Source organism: Eublepharis macularius, chromosome 4, assembly GCF_028583425.1.
Source record: "Eublepharis macularius isolate TG4126 chromosome 4, MPM_Emac_v1.0, whole genome shotgun sequence".
Classification (NCBI taxonomy): Eukaryota; Metazoa; Chordata; class Lepidosauria; order Squamata; family Eublepharidae; genus Eublepharis; species Eublepharis macularius.
The window spans coordinates 12,808,248-12,825,232 of record NC_072793.1 but is presented as its reverse complement, the minus strand read 5'-3'; the positions used below and the strand labels follow the sequence as shown (position 1 = coordinate 12,825,232).

At 49.4% G+C, this 16,985-nt stretch overlaps 1 protein-coding gene across 2 annotated transcripts in view; it reads left to right on the top strand.

Moving 5' to 3' along the window:
- Positions 1-16,985, top strand: part of LOC129328255 (retinol dehydrogenase 16-like) — a 33,963-nt gene that overhangs the window by 5,688 nt on the left and 11,290 nt on the right. For both annotated transcript variants that reach the window (XM_054977196.1, XM_054977197.1), the window contains 2 exons: positions 11,749-12,070; positions 13,377-13,635. In XM_054977196.1, coding sequence (XP_054833171.1) covers positions 11,758-12,070; positions 13,377-13,635 — 572 coding nt within the window. In that variant the 5' untranslated portion in view covers positions 11,749-11,757. The remainder of the gene's footprint in view (positions 1-11,748; positions 12,071-13,376; positions 13,636-16,985) is intronic.

Genomic DNA, 16,985 nt, shown 5'->3' with positions numbered 1-16,985 from the left:
CCACCAGGGGATCTTCACGGACCTCGTTGCCAAGTTCCCGGGAAGCGTCCATGACGCACAGATCTTCACCACCTCGGGCCTGAACAGGCTCCTGTCATCATGGCCTGAGGGGAGAGGCTGGCTCCTAGGTCAGGAGTTGGTGGGGGAGCTGTGAGGGGACGGGGATGGGAAGGGAGATCCTAACTCCGCCTCCCCTTGCAGGTGACCGTGGCTATCCATTGCTGCCTTACCTCCTGACGCCATACCCTGCGGATGAGCCCGCCGACAGAGCCAACTACAACCAGGCCCACCGGCGCACGAGGATGGTGATCGAACGTGCTTTCGGTCAGCTGAAAATGCGCTTCAGATGCCTCCATCACACGGGCGGCCGCCTGGCCATGCAGCCGTTCACCGTCGCCAAGCTTGTGGCTGCCTGTGTCATGCTGCACAATATTGCCGTGCGCCAGCAGCTCCCCTTGCCAGCCACAGAGGGCCCAGGCGAGGACCCCTGGCTGCCGCCCGCCGGTCGCCTTTCTCCTGACGCCCCTGCAGAGCCCCAGGATCATGACCGAGCTGTGCGAGACAGGGTCGCGGAGCACCTGTGGCATGCTGCGCGCTGAGGGCCATGCCTGGCCATGGGGGGCTCGGCCAGCCAAACACTCGCCCTTTACGCCCCTATGGTGTCCCAGGCGGCCCCTCCGAGTCCCCGCTCCCTCAACCCCTGCATGTAGAGAGCATGGGGAAGCCGCCCCGGCCAGCAGCCACCACCCCCCATGGACGGGCTGCACGGGAAAAGCGGTTAACGAACTTGGCTTTATTCCCAATCTATTCCAGGGCCGCATCAGGCGCCCAGAGAGCAGCTTGCCAACCCAGAACCCCGGCCTCAGCAGCCAGGAGGGTGAGGGCTAGGTAGCGCGTCGGAGCAGGGGGAGGCCAGTGGCCCCGCCACGGCATCCCCGTTACAGAGCAGGGGCCCGACTGGGGTCCAAGATGCCTGTGCCTGGGATGGCATATCGGCAGCTGCCCGGCCGTCTGCGGGGACGGGCTCCAGCTTCGGCCGCTTCCTGCCAGGCCCCTCCACTGGGTCACCCTCTGGGTCTTCAGCGGGTGGCGGGTAGCGGGGTGGAGACCAGGCGGTGAAGCCCCTCCCAAGTTCCTCCTCATCTGGCGAGGGGCTCCGGGCGGGCGCCGCTGTGGGGGCAAGAGGTGGGGGATGGGAGCGTCAGGGCCCCTGTGGGCTCTGGGGTTGTCGTCGCGGCCGCAGGCCGCCCCACCCCACATGCCCGTGCCCCTCCTGTTGGCGAGACTCACATGGTGCCGCTGCCTGCGCCTGCTGGAATGCCCCGTGAATCTGGTCCATGGCAGCCATCCACCTGTCATTGATGGTCCCTGCAGAGGGGGGAGAGAGGGAGGGGGGCACCCGTTGGTGGCAGCCCGGCATCTGCTGCAAGCACCTGCAACCTGCGCCTCGACGGAAGTGGCTGGGACGCCTCCGGGCCCTTACGGCCTGCCCTCTGTGGCAGCGGAGGAGGCCCCTGGATGGCGCCGAGGACCCCGACTTACTGCGCGCGGGGCCCGCAGCCACCTCCTCTTCCAGGAGGTCATGCTCCACCTCGCACAGCGCCATGTCTAGCCACGCTCGTATGAGGTGGGCCTCCTCCGCACGGCCAGGGAAGAGCTCCTCCAGGTAAACTGGCCGCGCAGTCATCGCACCCTCATCTGCCAGGAGGTCATTCCCGGCTGCCTTGGCAATGAGCTGGGCCCCGAGCCTGGCCACCCACTGCTCCCGCCACCCGTTGCCCTCCATGCAGCCGGGACCGCTGTGGGTATAGTGTTTCTGTTTTTTTTTTTTGAAAAATTTTTTATTGGGTTAGAATCCATTATTTTTACATTTACATTCAATTTTCCCCAATTTTCATCTCTAACCCCCTCCCTTTCCCCCCCTTTTGTTGACTTCCAACAGCTTTCCGACCCTTTGTCCCCTTTCCCTTCTATTAGATTCCTCTATCTAAAACAAATATATATTCTCCATTAATCTAAGCAGTACACCCTTAGCTATTTTTAACTTTGTATGCCCAAACTGTAAGTCTTTGTTTCCATCTTAGATAAACAATTTATCCCATTTTTCAATTTCAAATATTTCTATATATCATGAACCATGTAAATCATACATTCATTTAAATCAAACAATTTGACTTATTCTCTATATATTACTCATTCTATCTTTTTGTAATAATTCTATATAGTTCTCATCACATAGTCAATCAATTTAACTCATCTATATCTTCAGACATTCAGTTTGGTACATTTTACAAATCTTACCAAAGAAAGAAAATATTGTTGATTAATCAATCCTTATATTTAATCCTTATAGTTAATTATTTTCTATCTATATTCTGTTTGTTAACCTATATATATCTATATATATATCAATCTATTAGTCTAACTGCTTATTATTTCACATTTATCTCTTCTCCCCCCGGTAAAGTCTCCCCCCTCTACTTCAGTACTTCAGTAGTTCTCAAACTGCCACAGTTTTCCTCCCACCTCCCATTTCTTCTCCAGATATTGTTTCAGCTTCTCCCAGTCTGTGTTAAACTGCCCTGAGTCCAGATCTCTCAGTTTTCTTGTCATCTTATCCATTTCAGCCATATACAGCAATTTGTAAATCCAGTCTTCAATAGTTGGCACTTCTTGTACTTTCCATTTTTGCGCATACAAAAGTCTAGCTGCTGCTGTCATATAAAATATCAACGTCCTGTGTTGAGCTGGAATTCCCTCCATTCCCAAGTTCAGTAGCAGGAGTTCTGGGTTCTTATTAATTTGAAATTGTAAAATTTCACTCATTTCTCTTATTATTTCCCCCCAGTACTGCCTGGCTACCTCACACGACCACCACATATGATAGAGGGAGCCCTCATGCTTCTTACATTTCCAGCATTTATTAGAAGTATTCAGATTCCCTAGCGCAATCTTCTTTGGTGTCATGTACCAACGATAGATCATTTTGTAAATGTTCTCTTTAATATTAGTACATGTCGTTGTCTTCATTGTAGTTTTCCACAAGTATTCCCATGCCTCCATTGTTATTTCTTTATTAAAATTGATAGCCCACTTCACCATTTGTGTTTTAACTGTCTCATCCTCGGTATACCATTTCAACAGTACTTGGTATACCTTGGATATTCTTTTCTTGTCTTCTTTAAGAAGGGTCTGCTCTAGTTCCGAATTCTCTATTCGTATACCTCCCTTTACAGAGTCCGAGTTATATAAATCTCTAATCTGTCTATACTGGAACCAGTCGTAATTAGGTGATAGTTCCTCTTGCGTCTTTATTCTAAGTTTGGATGCTTCAGTTTTAGTTATTTCTTTATACGTTAAACATTGTTGTTCATTATCAACAGCTCTTGGGTCTATCACCTCATATGGAACCACCCACAAGGGAGTTCCTTCTTGTAAATAAATTCTGTACTTCTTCCAGATTATATATAGACTTCTCCGTATAAAATGGTGCAGGAACATCGAGTTGACCTTTACTTTGTCATGCCATAGGTATGCGTGCCATCCAAATATTTTTTTATATCCCTCTAGGGCTAGTAGTTTCTTGTTCTTTAATGTCATCCATTCTTTCAACCAAACTAGGCAGATTGCATCATGATAAAGTCTCAGATTGGGCAGTTGCATTCCGCCTCTTTCCTTTGCATCTTGTAAAACTTTTACTTTCACTCGAGGCTTCTTGCCTGCCCAGACAAAATCTGATATTTTCCTCTGCCATTTTTCAAATTGTTTAGAGTCTCTGATGATTGGTATTGTCTGTAGCAAAAACATTACTCTTGGTAACACATTCATCTTAACTGCTGCAATCCTGCCCAACCATGACAAATTCAGTCTATTCCATTTGATCAAGTCTCTCTCTATCTGAGTCCATAGTTTTTCATAGTTGTTTTTGAATAAATCTATATTCTTTGCAGTCAGCTCGACTCCCAAATATTTCACTTTGCTTGTTACTTCACAATCCGTTGTTTCCATTAACAATTGTTGTTTCTGCTTAGTCATGTTTTTACATAATATCTTTGACTTCTTTTTGTTAATATAAAAACCTGCCAAGTCTCCAAACTCCTTGATCTTATCTATCACTTTTGGCATGTTCTCCAATGGGTCCTCTACAATTAACATTATGTCATCCGCAAATGCTCTGACCTTATATGAATAGTCCTTTATTTTTATTCCACGGATTTCCTCATCTTGTCGTATTTGTATCATCAGAATCTCCAATACTAAAATAAACAACAGTGGAGACAACGGGCAACCTTGTCTTGTTCCTTTACTTATCGTCAATTTCTTAGTCACTTCATCATTCACCACAATTGCTGCAGTCTGGTCTCTGTAAATTTCCTTAATTGCTCTGATGAATCTTTCTCCCAATTGTAGCTTTTCCATAGTGGCAAACATAAAGTCCCAGTTTAAATTGTCAAACGCCTTTTCAGCGTCAACAAAGAAGAGACCAACCTCTTTATCACAACGCTTGTCATAATATTCAATAGCATTGATCACTGTCCTTAAGTTATCTCTTATTTGTCTATCTGGCAAAAATCCTGCTTGTTCCTCCTCTATAACTTCCGAGAGCCATCCCTTCAGTCTCTCCGCCAATATCTTCGCAAAAATTTTATAGTCATTGTTAAGTAGCGATATAGGTCTATAATTTTTCACGTTAGTCCGGTCTTGGCCCTCTTTTGGGATCAATGATATGTTCGCTTCACTCCAAGTATCTGGAATCCTTTGATCCCTTAAAATTCCATTCATCACCTCTTTTAGGAATGGTGCCAGTTCATTAGCCATTGTCTTATAAAATTTAGCCGTAAGTCCATCTGGCCCTGGCGCCTTTCCTAAATTTGCGGATTGTATTGCCTTGCTTATTTCCTCGTCAGTTACTTCACTGTTCAATTTATTTCTCCAAGCCTCCGAGATTTCTGGAAGTTTGGTTTTCTCCAAATATGTCGCTATTGATTCTTTATTTACTTCTTTCTTATTGTACAGCTTAGCGTAAAATTTATAAAAGGCTCTACTAATGGTAGTCTGCTCCAAATACGTTTTGTTGTCTTCACAAATTTTATTTATTGTTTTCTTTTCCCTTCTCTTCTTCAATTGCCATGCCAGGTACTTCCCAGGTTTATTGGCGCCCTCAAACACTTTTTGATTCAGTCTTTTAAGATTCCACTCCAATTCTTTATTACTCATTGCTGTTAGCTGTTCCTGAAGTATTTTAATTTCCTGGTATAATTTCTTTTTCCCTGGTCTCTTTTTTAGCTGTATTTCTTTGGCTTTTATTTTCTCCTCGATCTCTTGTCTTTTCTCCTCTTTCTTCTTTCTTGCTCTACCATTTAAGTCCATTAGTATGCCCCTTATAACCGCCTTATAAGCATCCCAAACTTTATTGGTTGGTACTTCTTTATTCACGTTATATTGTATAAAAAACTTTGTCTCTCTTCTCAATATTTCCATATTCTCTCTTTCCTGTAGCAAGTCCTCATTTATTCTCCATGCTTTCCTTTTTCTCCTTTTTCCTAGTTTCCACATAATTGGATTATGATCTGAGCCTACCATCGGCATTATTTCTACCTCCTTAGTCCATAACGCTAAGTCTTTTGAGACCCAGATCATATCAATTCTTGATAATGTAGAGTGCCTTGCAGAGTAAAAAGTAAACTGTCTACTTTTAGGATATTCTCTCCTCCATACATCTTCAAGAGTCTCTTGTTGAATCAACTCAAAAAAGAGCTTTGGTAATAATCCTCTTTTCTTTTGTGCCGTTGTAGTCTTTTTGTCTAGTTCCAAGTCTGTCACTCCATTGAAGTCTCCAGCAAGAATTATCTGGTCATATGAAAGGTCGTCTAGATGCTTCCTCAAATCCTCAAAGAAGCTTTCTTTTGCACCGTTAGGTGCATAAAGTCCGACTACCAACACTCTCTTTAAATTCCAAATACATTCCACTGCTACAAATCTGGCTTCCCCATCTCTCATAACAAATTTTGGCTGTAGTTCCTCTTTTATGTACAACACCACTCCTCTTTTTTTCTTGTTGGAGGCCGCTACAAATTCTTTGCCCAATTTTCCAGATTTTAGATATTTTACATCCTGCTTTGTAATATGGGTCTCTTGCAAACAAACAATGTCACATTTTTGTTTTAGTAGCCAGTGAAAAACATTTTTCCTCTTATTCGGTGAATTTAGTCCATTTACATTCCAAGATAATACTTTACATTCCATGCTCATAGTCTTGTTGGTAAGTCTTTTTCATTGTCCTTAATAAATCGCTCCATCTCTTGCTCAGATCTGATACGTTTTTTGGCCCCTCCAAACTCAAAGGACACTCCTTCTGGTAACTCCCATCTGTACCTAATTTTCATGTCCTTCAAGATCTGAATTAGCACTTTATATTTTTTCCGGTCTAATAACACTGACCTGGGTAGTTCCTTCATTATAATGATCGTCTTGCCATCAATCTCCAATGGATCTTGAAACTGTTTTGTCACAATATTCTCTTTCATATTTCGTGTCGTAAACTGCACAATCACATCTCTTGGTAGTTTCCTCTGGGTTGCAATTCTCGAATTCACACGATATGCCACATCTAGGATAGCCACAACTTCCTCCTCCTCCTTCCCCAGGTATTCAGCTAACACCTCAGTCATCTGTTCTTGCGCTGACTTTCCTTCCACTTCTGGCAAGCCACGAAAACGTAGCTGCTTCTCCATATGTTTAGTTTCTGCAACTGACATTCTCCCCTTCACCAGTCTCATCTCTGTTTGTTGCGTGTCTGCTAAATTCTCCATCGCGTCTTCTACTGTTTTAACTCTCTGCTGCATTCCTTGTAGTTCACTTTGTATTGTTTCCATACCTTTTTTCACTTCTGACAGCTCCGATTTTACTGTCTGTGTAACCTCTTTAACCTCTTTAATCAGCTCCAGTTTCGTGTCCTTAAGTTCTCTAATCACATCTAAAAGTTTTTTGTCCAGGTTTTCTATTGCCGATTGCCACTCTTTTTTTGACATCGTGGGGCTTGCTTTAGCTCGCTCCCACGAGTCCGCTCTCTTCCTTAACTCCGTGGCGTAAAATTTAACGTCTTTTTATTTTAAATGTCCCGGTCTTTTTGCAAGAATTAAATTTTAAAGAGTCCAAAATGTCGGGCGTCTTTTCTCTATGGTTTCTCTATAATTTTGTAATCCAAGATGGCGTACTTCCTTTTCCGCTGAAGCCGCGACCCTTCCCCTTTCAAAAATGGCGATTCCCTTCTTCCTGCCCTCCAGCAAGGGCCGCTTCTCTCCAGCCGCTCTATTGTTATTACGCACTTCCTGTCTCCCGTCTTCCCACAGCAGATCTCGCGATGGTGTCTTTTTCTCACAGCTCCAAAGCCACAGGTATTCAAAACAATAATCCGATTTCTTTAATAACTTCTTTAAACTTAGTCTCTTTTCAAATACAACTCCTGCCGAGTCTTCCCCTCCTTTTCACTAGTCTGTTGCAGTTTAAAAATCTACTTTTTTTCCTCTCTGTTTTTATCAATCTGTCCCGTATCAGAAGATAACGATCTTTACCTTCTCTTCACTTTTCTCGGGTTGTAATCGCTGTTTCGATTTTAAGTTCTCCTCTCAGCTTCTTCCCCCAATCGAAGCTTGGGTATGCAGGTCTTATGCCAGCCGAATTGGCCCCAAAACTGCCGCAGAGATTGTAGCCGACCCGTCGCAAGGTGGGACCTCAAGGATCGGGAGGGGGCCCATTGTGTAGAGCCCCCCCTCGTCCGAGATCTAGCTCACCCTAGGGTCTTGAGCGTTCTTTGCCTGCTCTCCGCCTGAGAGCAGTCGGCCGCGGGCTATTTTCACCCCGCCGGCCGGTTAAAACAGCAGTCCGGTCAGCTCCGCAAATGGAGCTGCGTTAGACCTCCATGAATCCCAAACTGGAAGTCGTGGGTATAGTGTTTCTGTGCTGCCCACCGAACTACACCGCCCGCCGGCATGACCTTGGAGGGTCTGAGATGTAACAATTCCCTATCTTCTGTCTGGCAGCTGCATAGTTCATGGATAGGTTCAGCACAGGCCCCCCCGTCTCAGACCTGTGGGTTGGAGGGGAGGGGGCCGCGGTGGTTGGCTTCCTATGGCCCCAGGGCCCTCTTCCCTTGCGGGGATGCTGTGCTGCTCAGGTGCATCCTTGCGGGACGCGAACCCTTGGGCCTGGCTGTACGTTGCGCCGTGGGACTGGGAATAAAGCTCATCTACACATGGACCCGTGTCTGCCTGCGATACTTTGGTGAACTGCCAGCCATATCCTGCCCTGGCACCATGAGCGCATGACCAGGCCCGCGGTGACAGCGCATCCCTTCCAAGGGGGGGGGCTTAGGATGCACAAGGACTGGCCAGGGGCCGCTCTGGCATGTCTTCCATATTGCCCTAACGCACCTGCCCTGCCTGGCATGCCGCCCTGAGCTGGGGCAGTCACGCAACCTGCCATCGGGGGGCCCTCCCGGGGCCTGGGGTGGCCACCCAGCCTGCATGGCCCGGCCGGGGAAGGGGCACGCTGTGGCAGCCAGCCGGGGGGCCACGGGCTCCCGCATTTTAGCCACTTTGCGCAGCTGATGCGCTCTTCCACTGCCCCTGTGGGCGGGGCCAGCGGCCTTCCCTGCAGGATTGGCGGGGCTGGCAGCCTCGGAGTGGTTCCCCCCCCCGGCAGGGCAACGCAAGCGGCCACAATTGCTGAACGCAGGAGACGGCGCCGAGCCAGGGCGGAGCCACGCGCAGCCTCGGACACACCCCACCCCTCCCAACAACCATGGCCTGTTGGCGTGGGAGGCTGGCAACTGCTCCACGGGATTGGATGCGAGGCAGGACGCCCTGGGGTGGAAGGTGTTGGAATGACCAATGGGGCTGCTGCAGACGCCCGAGGGGCTGGACCCACTCTGGGAGGCGGCCGCTCATGGGACTGTGTTGCTGGGGCTGCGGCTGCGATGGGGGCAACCCTCTCCAGGCGCGCGAGACCTCCTGCCCGGGATATGGCATCCGCCTGCCACCACCCTGGATTCTCCATTGGTGGGGGCTAGGGTTCCAGCGAGCGGACCGTTTCCCCTGCCATCTCCCGCCCCCTTGCAGCGGCAGCTCGCACCACCCTCTCCCTGGCTTATCGGGTGCCAGCTACTCTCCCCACCGGGGATCGATCCCCCTCCCCGCTCACATGCCCCGCCCCAACCCTCTACCTGGCCATAGATGCAGGGGGGTTAGCCATGTTAGCCTGTGGTAGCGAATTCAAAAAGGGTCCCGTAGCACCTTTACAACTATCCAATTTTATTGTGGCATAGGCTTCTGAGAATCAAGTTCTCTTCGGCAGATGGGTGGTACAGACACTAGTCAAATACAGAGGAGGAGGGGGGAGGAGGAGGGAGGGAGGGGGCGGGGAGGCAAGACGGGGTGTGTCGGATACATTTGTGGCAATGTGCAGGTGGGGAGATGTGACGGGAGTGTTGGGGGAGGGGCGGAGGACGAAGTCAGACTCGCAGACACAGAAGACAGTTGTTGTACATCTTGTTTTATTGCACTGGAAAGAGCGGGCTTGCGTTTAGGCTGGCGAGGGAGCCAGAGCATTCCACACAGCCCTCCTTCCCGCTCGGAGGGGCGGGGCTGGGATGCAGGCCGCGGCGCGACGGTGCTTCCTGGGCTGCAGCCAACCGTCCGTCAGAGATGTTTGGGGAGGGCGGGGCGCGGGGGAGCAGCCATGCCCTGGACGTGCCTGTGGGGGAAAAAGACACATGTGGGCTTTGCCTCGTTCCACTGGCAAGGCAAGCCCCACACTCCGCCATCCGGGGGGGGTTGCACATGGTCGAGGGCAGCAGCTGATGCCTGACGGTCTGGCGAGGATGCACTCAGCCTTGGGAAGCCTTTACCTTTATGGGAGGGAATGAGCTGGTCACAACAAACACCTGGCCACATGTGGTTTTCGAGGCGCCTGCCTCTGAGGCAGCCAGGGGCGGCCATGGTTGCCCCCCACCCCTGCTGGGCCTCACCCAAAGCGGCAAGTGAGCGGGTGGGTTCAGGTGAATGGGCGGTTTGCACTAATCTGCGGAATGCCCCCCCACCTCCTCCTCACCTGTCAGCGCTCCGTCAGTCATCACCAGGTGGGAGCGCCAGAGTCAGGGCACCTGCAAGGAAACGGGAGAGCATGCGGTTAATTTGCAAAGTGTCATTCCCTTCTGCCACGGAAGGGTTAGTTTGTTTGTGCTTAGTTAGAAGCAACTAGCATGCATGAGTCCAGTTAGCTGTTGAGTCATTCTTTCTATCACGGTAGAAAGAGAGTTAGGCAGACATTTGCACCTCTTCCCCTTTATGTGAAGTTCCCCCAGTTTTTCGCAAAGTCCCCCGAGTGCATTCTGCGCCTGCCAACGTGAATGCCCTCAGCCCGTTTCGGTTTTCAAAGGGGCAATGCCACTCAGCAGACGGGCAGAGCCTCCGGCCGAGTGCTCACTTACCTGGGGGTTTGGGTGGCGCTGGCCGGATGTTTTGTAGGGCGCGGTCGCAGGTGATTGGGTGCAGAGAGGGGGGCTCGTCCACACCGGGCGCGCACGCTGATTGGTCCCCGGGATAGTTCTCATCCTATGCTCCTTCGGGCCATAGGGGCGGGGCGCTCAGAGAGGGGGCTGATTTTTCGCCGTTCCATGGACGCCTATGGGCTACGCCTTCTTTTTCCGTGGCGTAGCTTTTTTGCGCCGCTGTGGGCGTTCCCGCTTCTGGAGGAGCTTAGGGAGCGGACTAACTCCGACCCCGCCTTGCTCCCCGCCCCCCCTGCGTCGGCGTAGGGCTCTACGCCACTCCTGCGCCACCGCCCGGGCGCCTATGGCTTGCACCGGTGCTGGCCCGCCGGCGGGCCAGCGCCGCGTCCCAGCGCGGGCGGAGGGCCACTTACGCGGGCGTACGGGCTAGATGCGCCGTCGCAAGCCTTAGTTCGGTTCCTGTTCACTTTCCCTGCCCTTCTTAGGATTGGGCTGCCCGATTCTCTTTAATCATAGCTCTAGGTTCCTCTGTAGATTACAAGATGATTCCATTCAGAGCAATTGGAAGAGGGTGGAAGATCAAAGATTGAAACAATTGGGCTTCATTTCCACGTTTTACTATCGATGGAGAATGATCAAGTAGCTCTGGTACGAGTTAAAAAGCAGTTATCAGAACTCAGTTTTCGAAGTACAAATCTGCATGTTAGATGGGTGTGCTCTCTTCTGTATTGTGGACTAGAACCCTGGGTAACCCTTCCTGCATATTTAAGATCTTTAATTGTTCCAAGAGACTGTAATGTTTTTCTACCTGCCAAATTAAATGCCTGAACTAAAAGATTGATTTGCAGGAATTCCTTTTTCAGAAACTTGGTACATTTGTAATAGAGTGAGAGAGAGACGGATAAGTCCGTTGCTAGGGAAGAATGGATCTATAAGCAGTAATCAAAGTCTCTCTTTTCTTCTATGTGATAATGATCTGAACATTACTAAGTCTTTGCCCTCTTTCCTGCTAGTAATCCAGAATAAAATTAATATTAATTTTTTTTTCAATAATTAGTGTGGGCAGTGTAGCGGTATTTTTTCTTCCCTTAAATCAGTGTAGATAGACTTAAGGCTGTGGCTAATGAAGCCGTACCATTAAAGGAAAGGAAAGGACTTTGGTCACCTTGACAGAAACATAGGTCTAATGGATCCATAATTACCGCAATTCTTCCACTCCCATCTTATATCCCCCACAGTTTTTAGCTATGTGGCTCTACCTGGCTGTCCTGGGGGCCTTCAGCTTCCTTTACCAATGGTACTGGAAGAGACAGACCGTGGAGAACTTGACAGAGAAGTTTGTCTTCATCACTGGCTGTGACTCTGGGTTTGGGAACCATCTTGCCAAGCAGCTGGATGGAAAGGGCATGCGAGTCTTGGCAGCTTGCCACAGGAAGGAGGGAGCTGAGCTACTGAAGAAGACCACATCTGACCGCTTGAAAACCACCGTCCTGGAATTGACCAGCACTGAGAGTGTTGCAGCAGCTGCGGAGTGGGTGAAACAATGTGTGGGGGACAAAGGTGACTCGAGCTGTTCTTTTTCACCTTAGTTGTGTGTAAGGCCAGCAACATGAAGGGTTTACTTCAGATTTCCTGAAAGAAGATAGGGTTGCCAAATGAAGGGAAAATAATAGCCTAGGTTGCCCCTGGTACTTCAACAGCAGCTTGAGCTAAGAAACCAGCTAGTGACACTTTCATATGGTAGATATGTCACTTAGCAGCAGCTTTTAGTCAAGCTGACCACAGAAGTCAGTTTGGTGTAATCAGTTTGGTGTAGTGGTTAAGAGCAGCAGGACTCTAATCTGGAGAACCGGGTTTGATTCCCCACTTCTCAACTTGAAGCCAGCTGAGTACCCTTGGGTCAATCACAGCTCTTTCAGAGCTCTCTCATCCCCACCCACCTCACAGGGTGATTGTTGTGGGGATATTAATGACATACTTTGTAAACCGCTCTGAGTGGGTGTTAACTCATCCTGAAGGATGGTATATAAATGGAATGTTATTATTATTATAGAAGCTGGTTCAAAATTTCACAACCTTAGGAGCAACATAGAAGCAGTTATATATACCCACCCATATATTGAGAGATCAATCAAAGACTTATCTCAGTTCCCTAATGTGTGGTAGATGCTATTTCTGTGTATATATACATGAAGGACAAGAAAAAAGGAAAGTAGGATGGTTCTTTCAGACTAAGCCAATGCTGATTTAGGTGGTGGTCTATTTACCATCTTTAGGTATATAACTGCTGCATAAACAGTTTGCTAATAAGCAGGGCTTTTTTACTGGGAAAAGAGGTGGTGGAACTCAGTGGGTTGCCCTTGGAGAAAATGGTCACATGGCTGGTGGCCCCGCCCCTTGATCTCCAGACAGAGGGGAGTTGAGATTGCCCTCCGTGCCGCCGAGCAACGCGGAGGGCAATCTAAACTCCCCTCTGTCTGGAGATCAGGGGGCGGGGCCACCAGCCATGTGACCATTTTCTCCGAGGGCAACCCACTGAGTTCCACCACCTCTTTTCCCAGAAAAAAAGCCCTGGCGATAACATTCTATAACTATATGCCAATTGCCATTTTTTAAAAAACCCTGAAAAACACAGTGATGAAGGGAGGGGGCACCTCAAGAGACTGGAGTAAGGAAAAATGGAGGGAGAATACCCCAAGGAAACTGTAGCTGTGCTATATCCGCAGCTGCAGCCACCGCAAAGTAACCACACAAGCTTGTCCCCATGTGGAAACCACCACAGCCTACATATTTCAGAAAACTTAGATAGCATTACTTGTTAATACAGATGAGAACCCTAAATGTTATTTATTCTCCCTTCACACAGGACTTTGGGGCTTGGTAAACAATGCTGGTACAACGAAACCATCTGGTCCCAACGAATGGCTAACTAAGGATGATTTCGCAAAGCTAATAAATGTCAACCTGCTTGGACTGATTGATGTGACTCTCCAACTGCTGCCACTGTTGAAGAGAGCCAGAGGGAGGGTGGTCAACGTGTCAAGTTTGGGAGGAAGAGTAGCCTTGTTTGGAGGAGGATACAGCCCATCCAAGTATGGCTTGGAAGCATTCTCTAATACTCTGAGGTAAAACACCAGGGCCGATTCCAGACGGCCCTCTGCCTCCCGAAACGTTGCGCGTCGTCGCGCGTCAAACACAAAATATCGCGTTTTCTCGCGCGAGTTTTGCGCGAGGTCACGCAAAACTCGCGCGAGAAAAAGCGATATTTCACGTTTTCCACGCGACAACGCGCGACGACGCGCAACGTTTCGGGAGGCAGAGGGCCGTCTGGAATCGGCCCAGCTCTACTCTTCCCTCTTTTTGCTTATTAAGTGAAAAGGGCATTACGCTAGTTAAATCTGAGGTAACCTAAGCCTGGCTACTGACACAAAGACTTTTCAGGTGTTCCCTGTCCGCAATATGTTTGTTTCCAAACCTTCTTTACTTACGTTACTTCTTTTTCAAAAGAACACAGGCCAATTCCGCATGGCTTACCTGAAGCCGGGACGTTGCGGAACAGGCCGGCAAAAATGCGAAAGATCATGTTTTCTCGCATGAGTTTTGCTCGCGATCTTTCGTGTTTTTGCCAGCATGTTCCGCAACGTCCTGCAACGTTCTGGCTTCAGGTAAGCTGTGTGGAATTGGCCACAATCTGTGAGACTGGAAGGGGATGTGGCCTCCTACATTTCCCCCCTGCCATACCACCACAGGAATTTCGAATCCTTGTTTAAAAACCTACTTGAAATGGGATTTATTTAAAGTACTCTGAGTTTTAATTCATACCCCTTTCAGACAAATAACTGCACACACCATCAAGACACCAAAGGCAGTGATCTTCAAAGAAATATGGGTCTATTGTTTATTTTAAATAAGCCCTTGACATGTTGGTAGAAAGATGTAAAGACCAGTTTCATTGGAGGGCTTTAAATACCCTCAGTACTGGTTGTTTACAGAATAATTGTTATTTGTTTACAGAATATAAGATCAGAAGGTTATTATGAACAGTTCTGCAGAACAAGGTTCCTCAGGATCAGGCCTTTTTTTCTGGGAAAAGAGGTGGCGGAACTCAGTGGGTTGCCCTCGGAGAAAATGGTCACATGGCTAGTGGCCTCGCCCCCTGATCTCCAGCCAGAGGGGAGTTGAGATTGCCCTCCGTGCCGCTGAGCAGCACAGAGGGCAATCTCAACTCCCCTCTGTCTGGAGACCAGGGGGCGGGGCCACCAGCCATGTGACCATTTTCAAGAGGTTCCGGAACTCCGTTCCACCCCATTCCTGCTGAAAAAAAGCCCTGCACAGGATACATGACACCCAGCAGGAATAGGAAAATACAGGTGCTGCAAAGATATGAATGTTTCTGAAGCAGCAGGCAGGGGAAAGAACCCTTTTAACTACTAATTACTATAGTATTAATTTGCTATCATGACAATCTATTATTCTTCATAGTTTTCCATTGTAAATTGTAACAGAACTTTTAAACTTTTTCCTACTGTATCAAACAGTCTACAGCACTCCTTGGGCCTGCGTGATGACCTCACTCCTGGAACTGATGTCGTGGCGCTGTGCTAGGAGCACACCCCAGGAGGCCCGTTCCCACACCTTTCCCATGCTAGCCAGATGAGTGGGGAGGAGGCTGGGAGTGAGGGATCCCTGCCCCCACTGGGGGACTTGCAACACTAGGATCAGCACGCAGCCTGTGGCAGTTGTATGTGCAGGAAAGATCTTATAAGGGCTTCCCAACTACCCTTCCCACTGACTACCAGCTGTGCCAATAGGATTCCAGTCCCCTTTCAATCTAGAAGGGGCTTGGACGACAAAACCCCCAGCCTTACTAGCCATTAAAGCATTTGTTACTTGTTTTAATGTTGACGTTTCTCTCTCTCTCTGTCAGGATGTCAGTTTAGCTAGCCAGGGTAATGCCATCTTGGTGGTGATGTTTCTCAGTGTTTAAACTTTCTAAAGTTTTCCAGTGTTCCTCTCCTGTAGATTCAGCTGCTTTCCCAGATGGTTGTTATCTGCCTGGACTAGACAACAGCCTTGGGACTCCTGCTTCTTCCCAGGCCTCCGCAGACGAACCGCAAAGGGGGAGGCTGGGAAGGGATGTTTGATGTATTGCTACTTCTGACTAACACGCCATTCTCAACAAAGCCTTTGTTCAGCCAGAAGCTATCCTGCTTCTGAAATCTTCATGGATACCTGTACTCTGAATATAATCTTTCATTAAAAGCTTTGAGCCAAGAAACCTTGAGTTCTTGTAATCAAGGGGTGGGAGATGAAATCAAAGTAACTGGACTTTCATGAATCTGACATTTTGTTGAGAATCCATCTCTCCCTAAACCCCTCACCTGGGAAAGAATGGATACCGGAGCCAATCCGACCGACCCGTCCACTCCTGGACTGGAGGGTGAGGAGACCGTAGTGCCTTCCAGCAGTGGGGCCATTCAGCTGGAGAGCGTGCCAGACGCACGGCCCAGAGTCGGCGTGGGCCGCAGCATGCCAATATTGATGTCGGTGCCAACACCTAGGCAGTGGGGCCCTTGGCCCCAGGAAATCCGCGAGCGGTGCTGTGGAATGATGTTCATGGGAACAGTCTATGATTCAACCCTCGTGCCGATGGTGGAGAGCTTGGGAGCAGGTGCTGGATCAAGTTGGGAAACACTGCAAGCCTCCACAGTAACCGGCGGCGGTCCCCGGCCCAGCGCGGCTCTCCAGTACCGTTGGTATGAGGAGGCTGGGTGTTTGGTGGAGTGCTCCCCGCTTGAGGAGAAGTTTCCAGGACTGGGCTGCTCCCCGAGTGGAGCTGGGACAATGCAGATGTAGGTTCTGTCGGAACCTGGGGAAGTGATCCAACCGTCGGGGGAGGATCGCTGGACGGTACTCCAAGAGCAAGTTCAAGTGCTGCAGTACGAGTTACTCGCGGAGATGGGGGTCACCAAGGGCTGGGTCACGGGAATGGCAGAGGCCCAAGGCCCGACTGTATCTACGGCAGCTGTGAGCTACTACGAGGACGCTCCAGGAGAGATATAGCTGGAGAACCCGCCATACAGCGAGGCGCAACGGATAACGACTGTTGGAGGGGGAATAGCAGGTGGTTTCACAGACGAGGAGGTGAAGCAGGCCAAGCGGCATCAACTAGACTGGGAAGAAGGTCTGCAAAGGGAGGCAGAAGAGGGCCAAAACCACCTGGATGATGCTTGTTACGAGGCCCTGGAGGCGTAGGTGGAGGCCATACGGGAAGACCTGGTGCAAGCGACCTATCTTATGGGACTAATGGTACAAAGACCTACGTTTGCATCAATCCCGGCGATAATGGGCAGCATGACAGTGCCCACTGCGCAGCAAGGGCCCTCAGGGACAGCTCCAAGTGCCCCTGCCGTGCCCGCTGTGGCGGCGGCGCTCACACCTACCACGCCTGCCACCCCAGTAGCCCTTCCGGCCA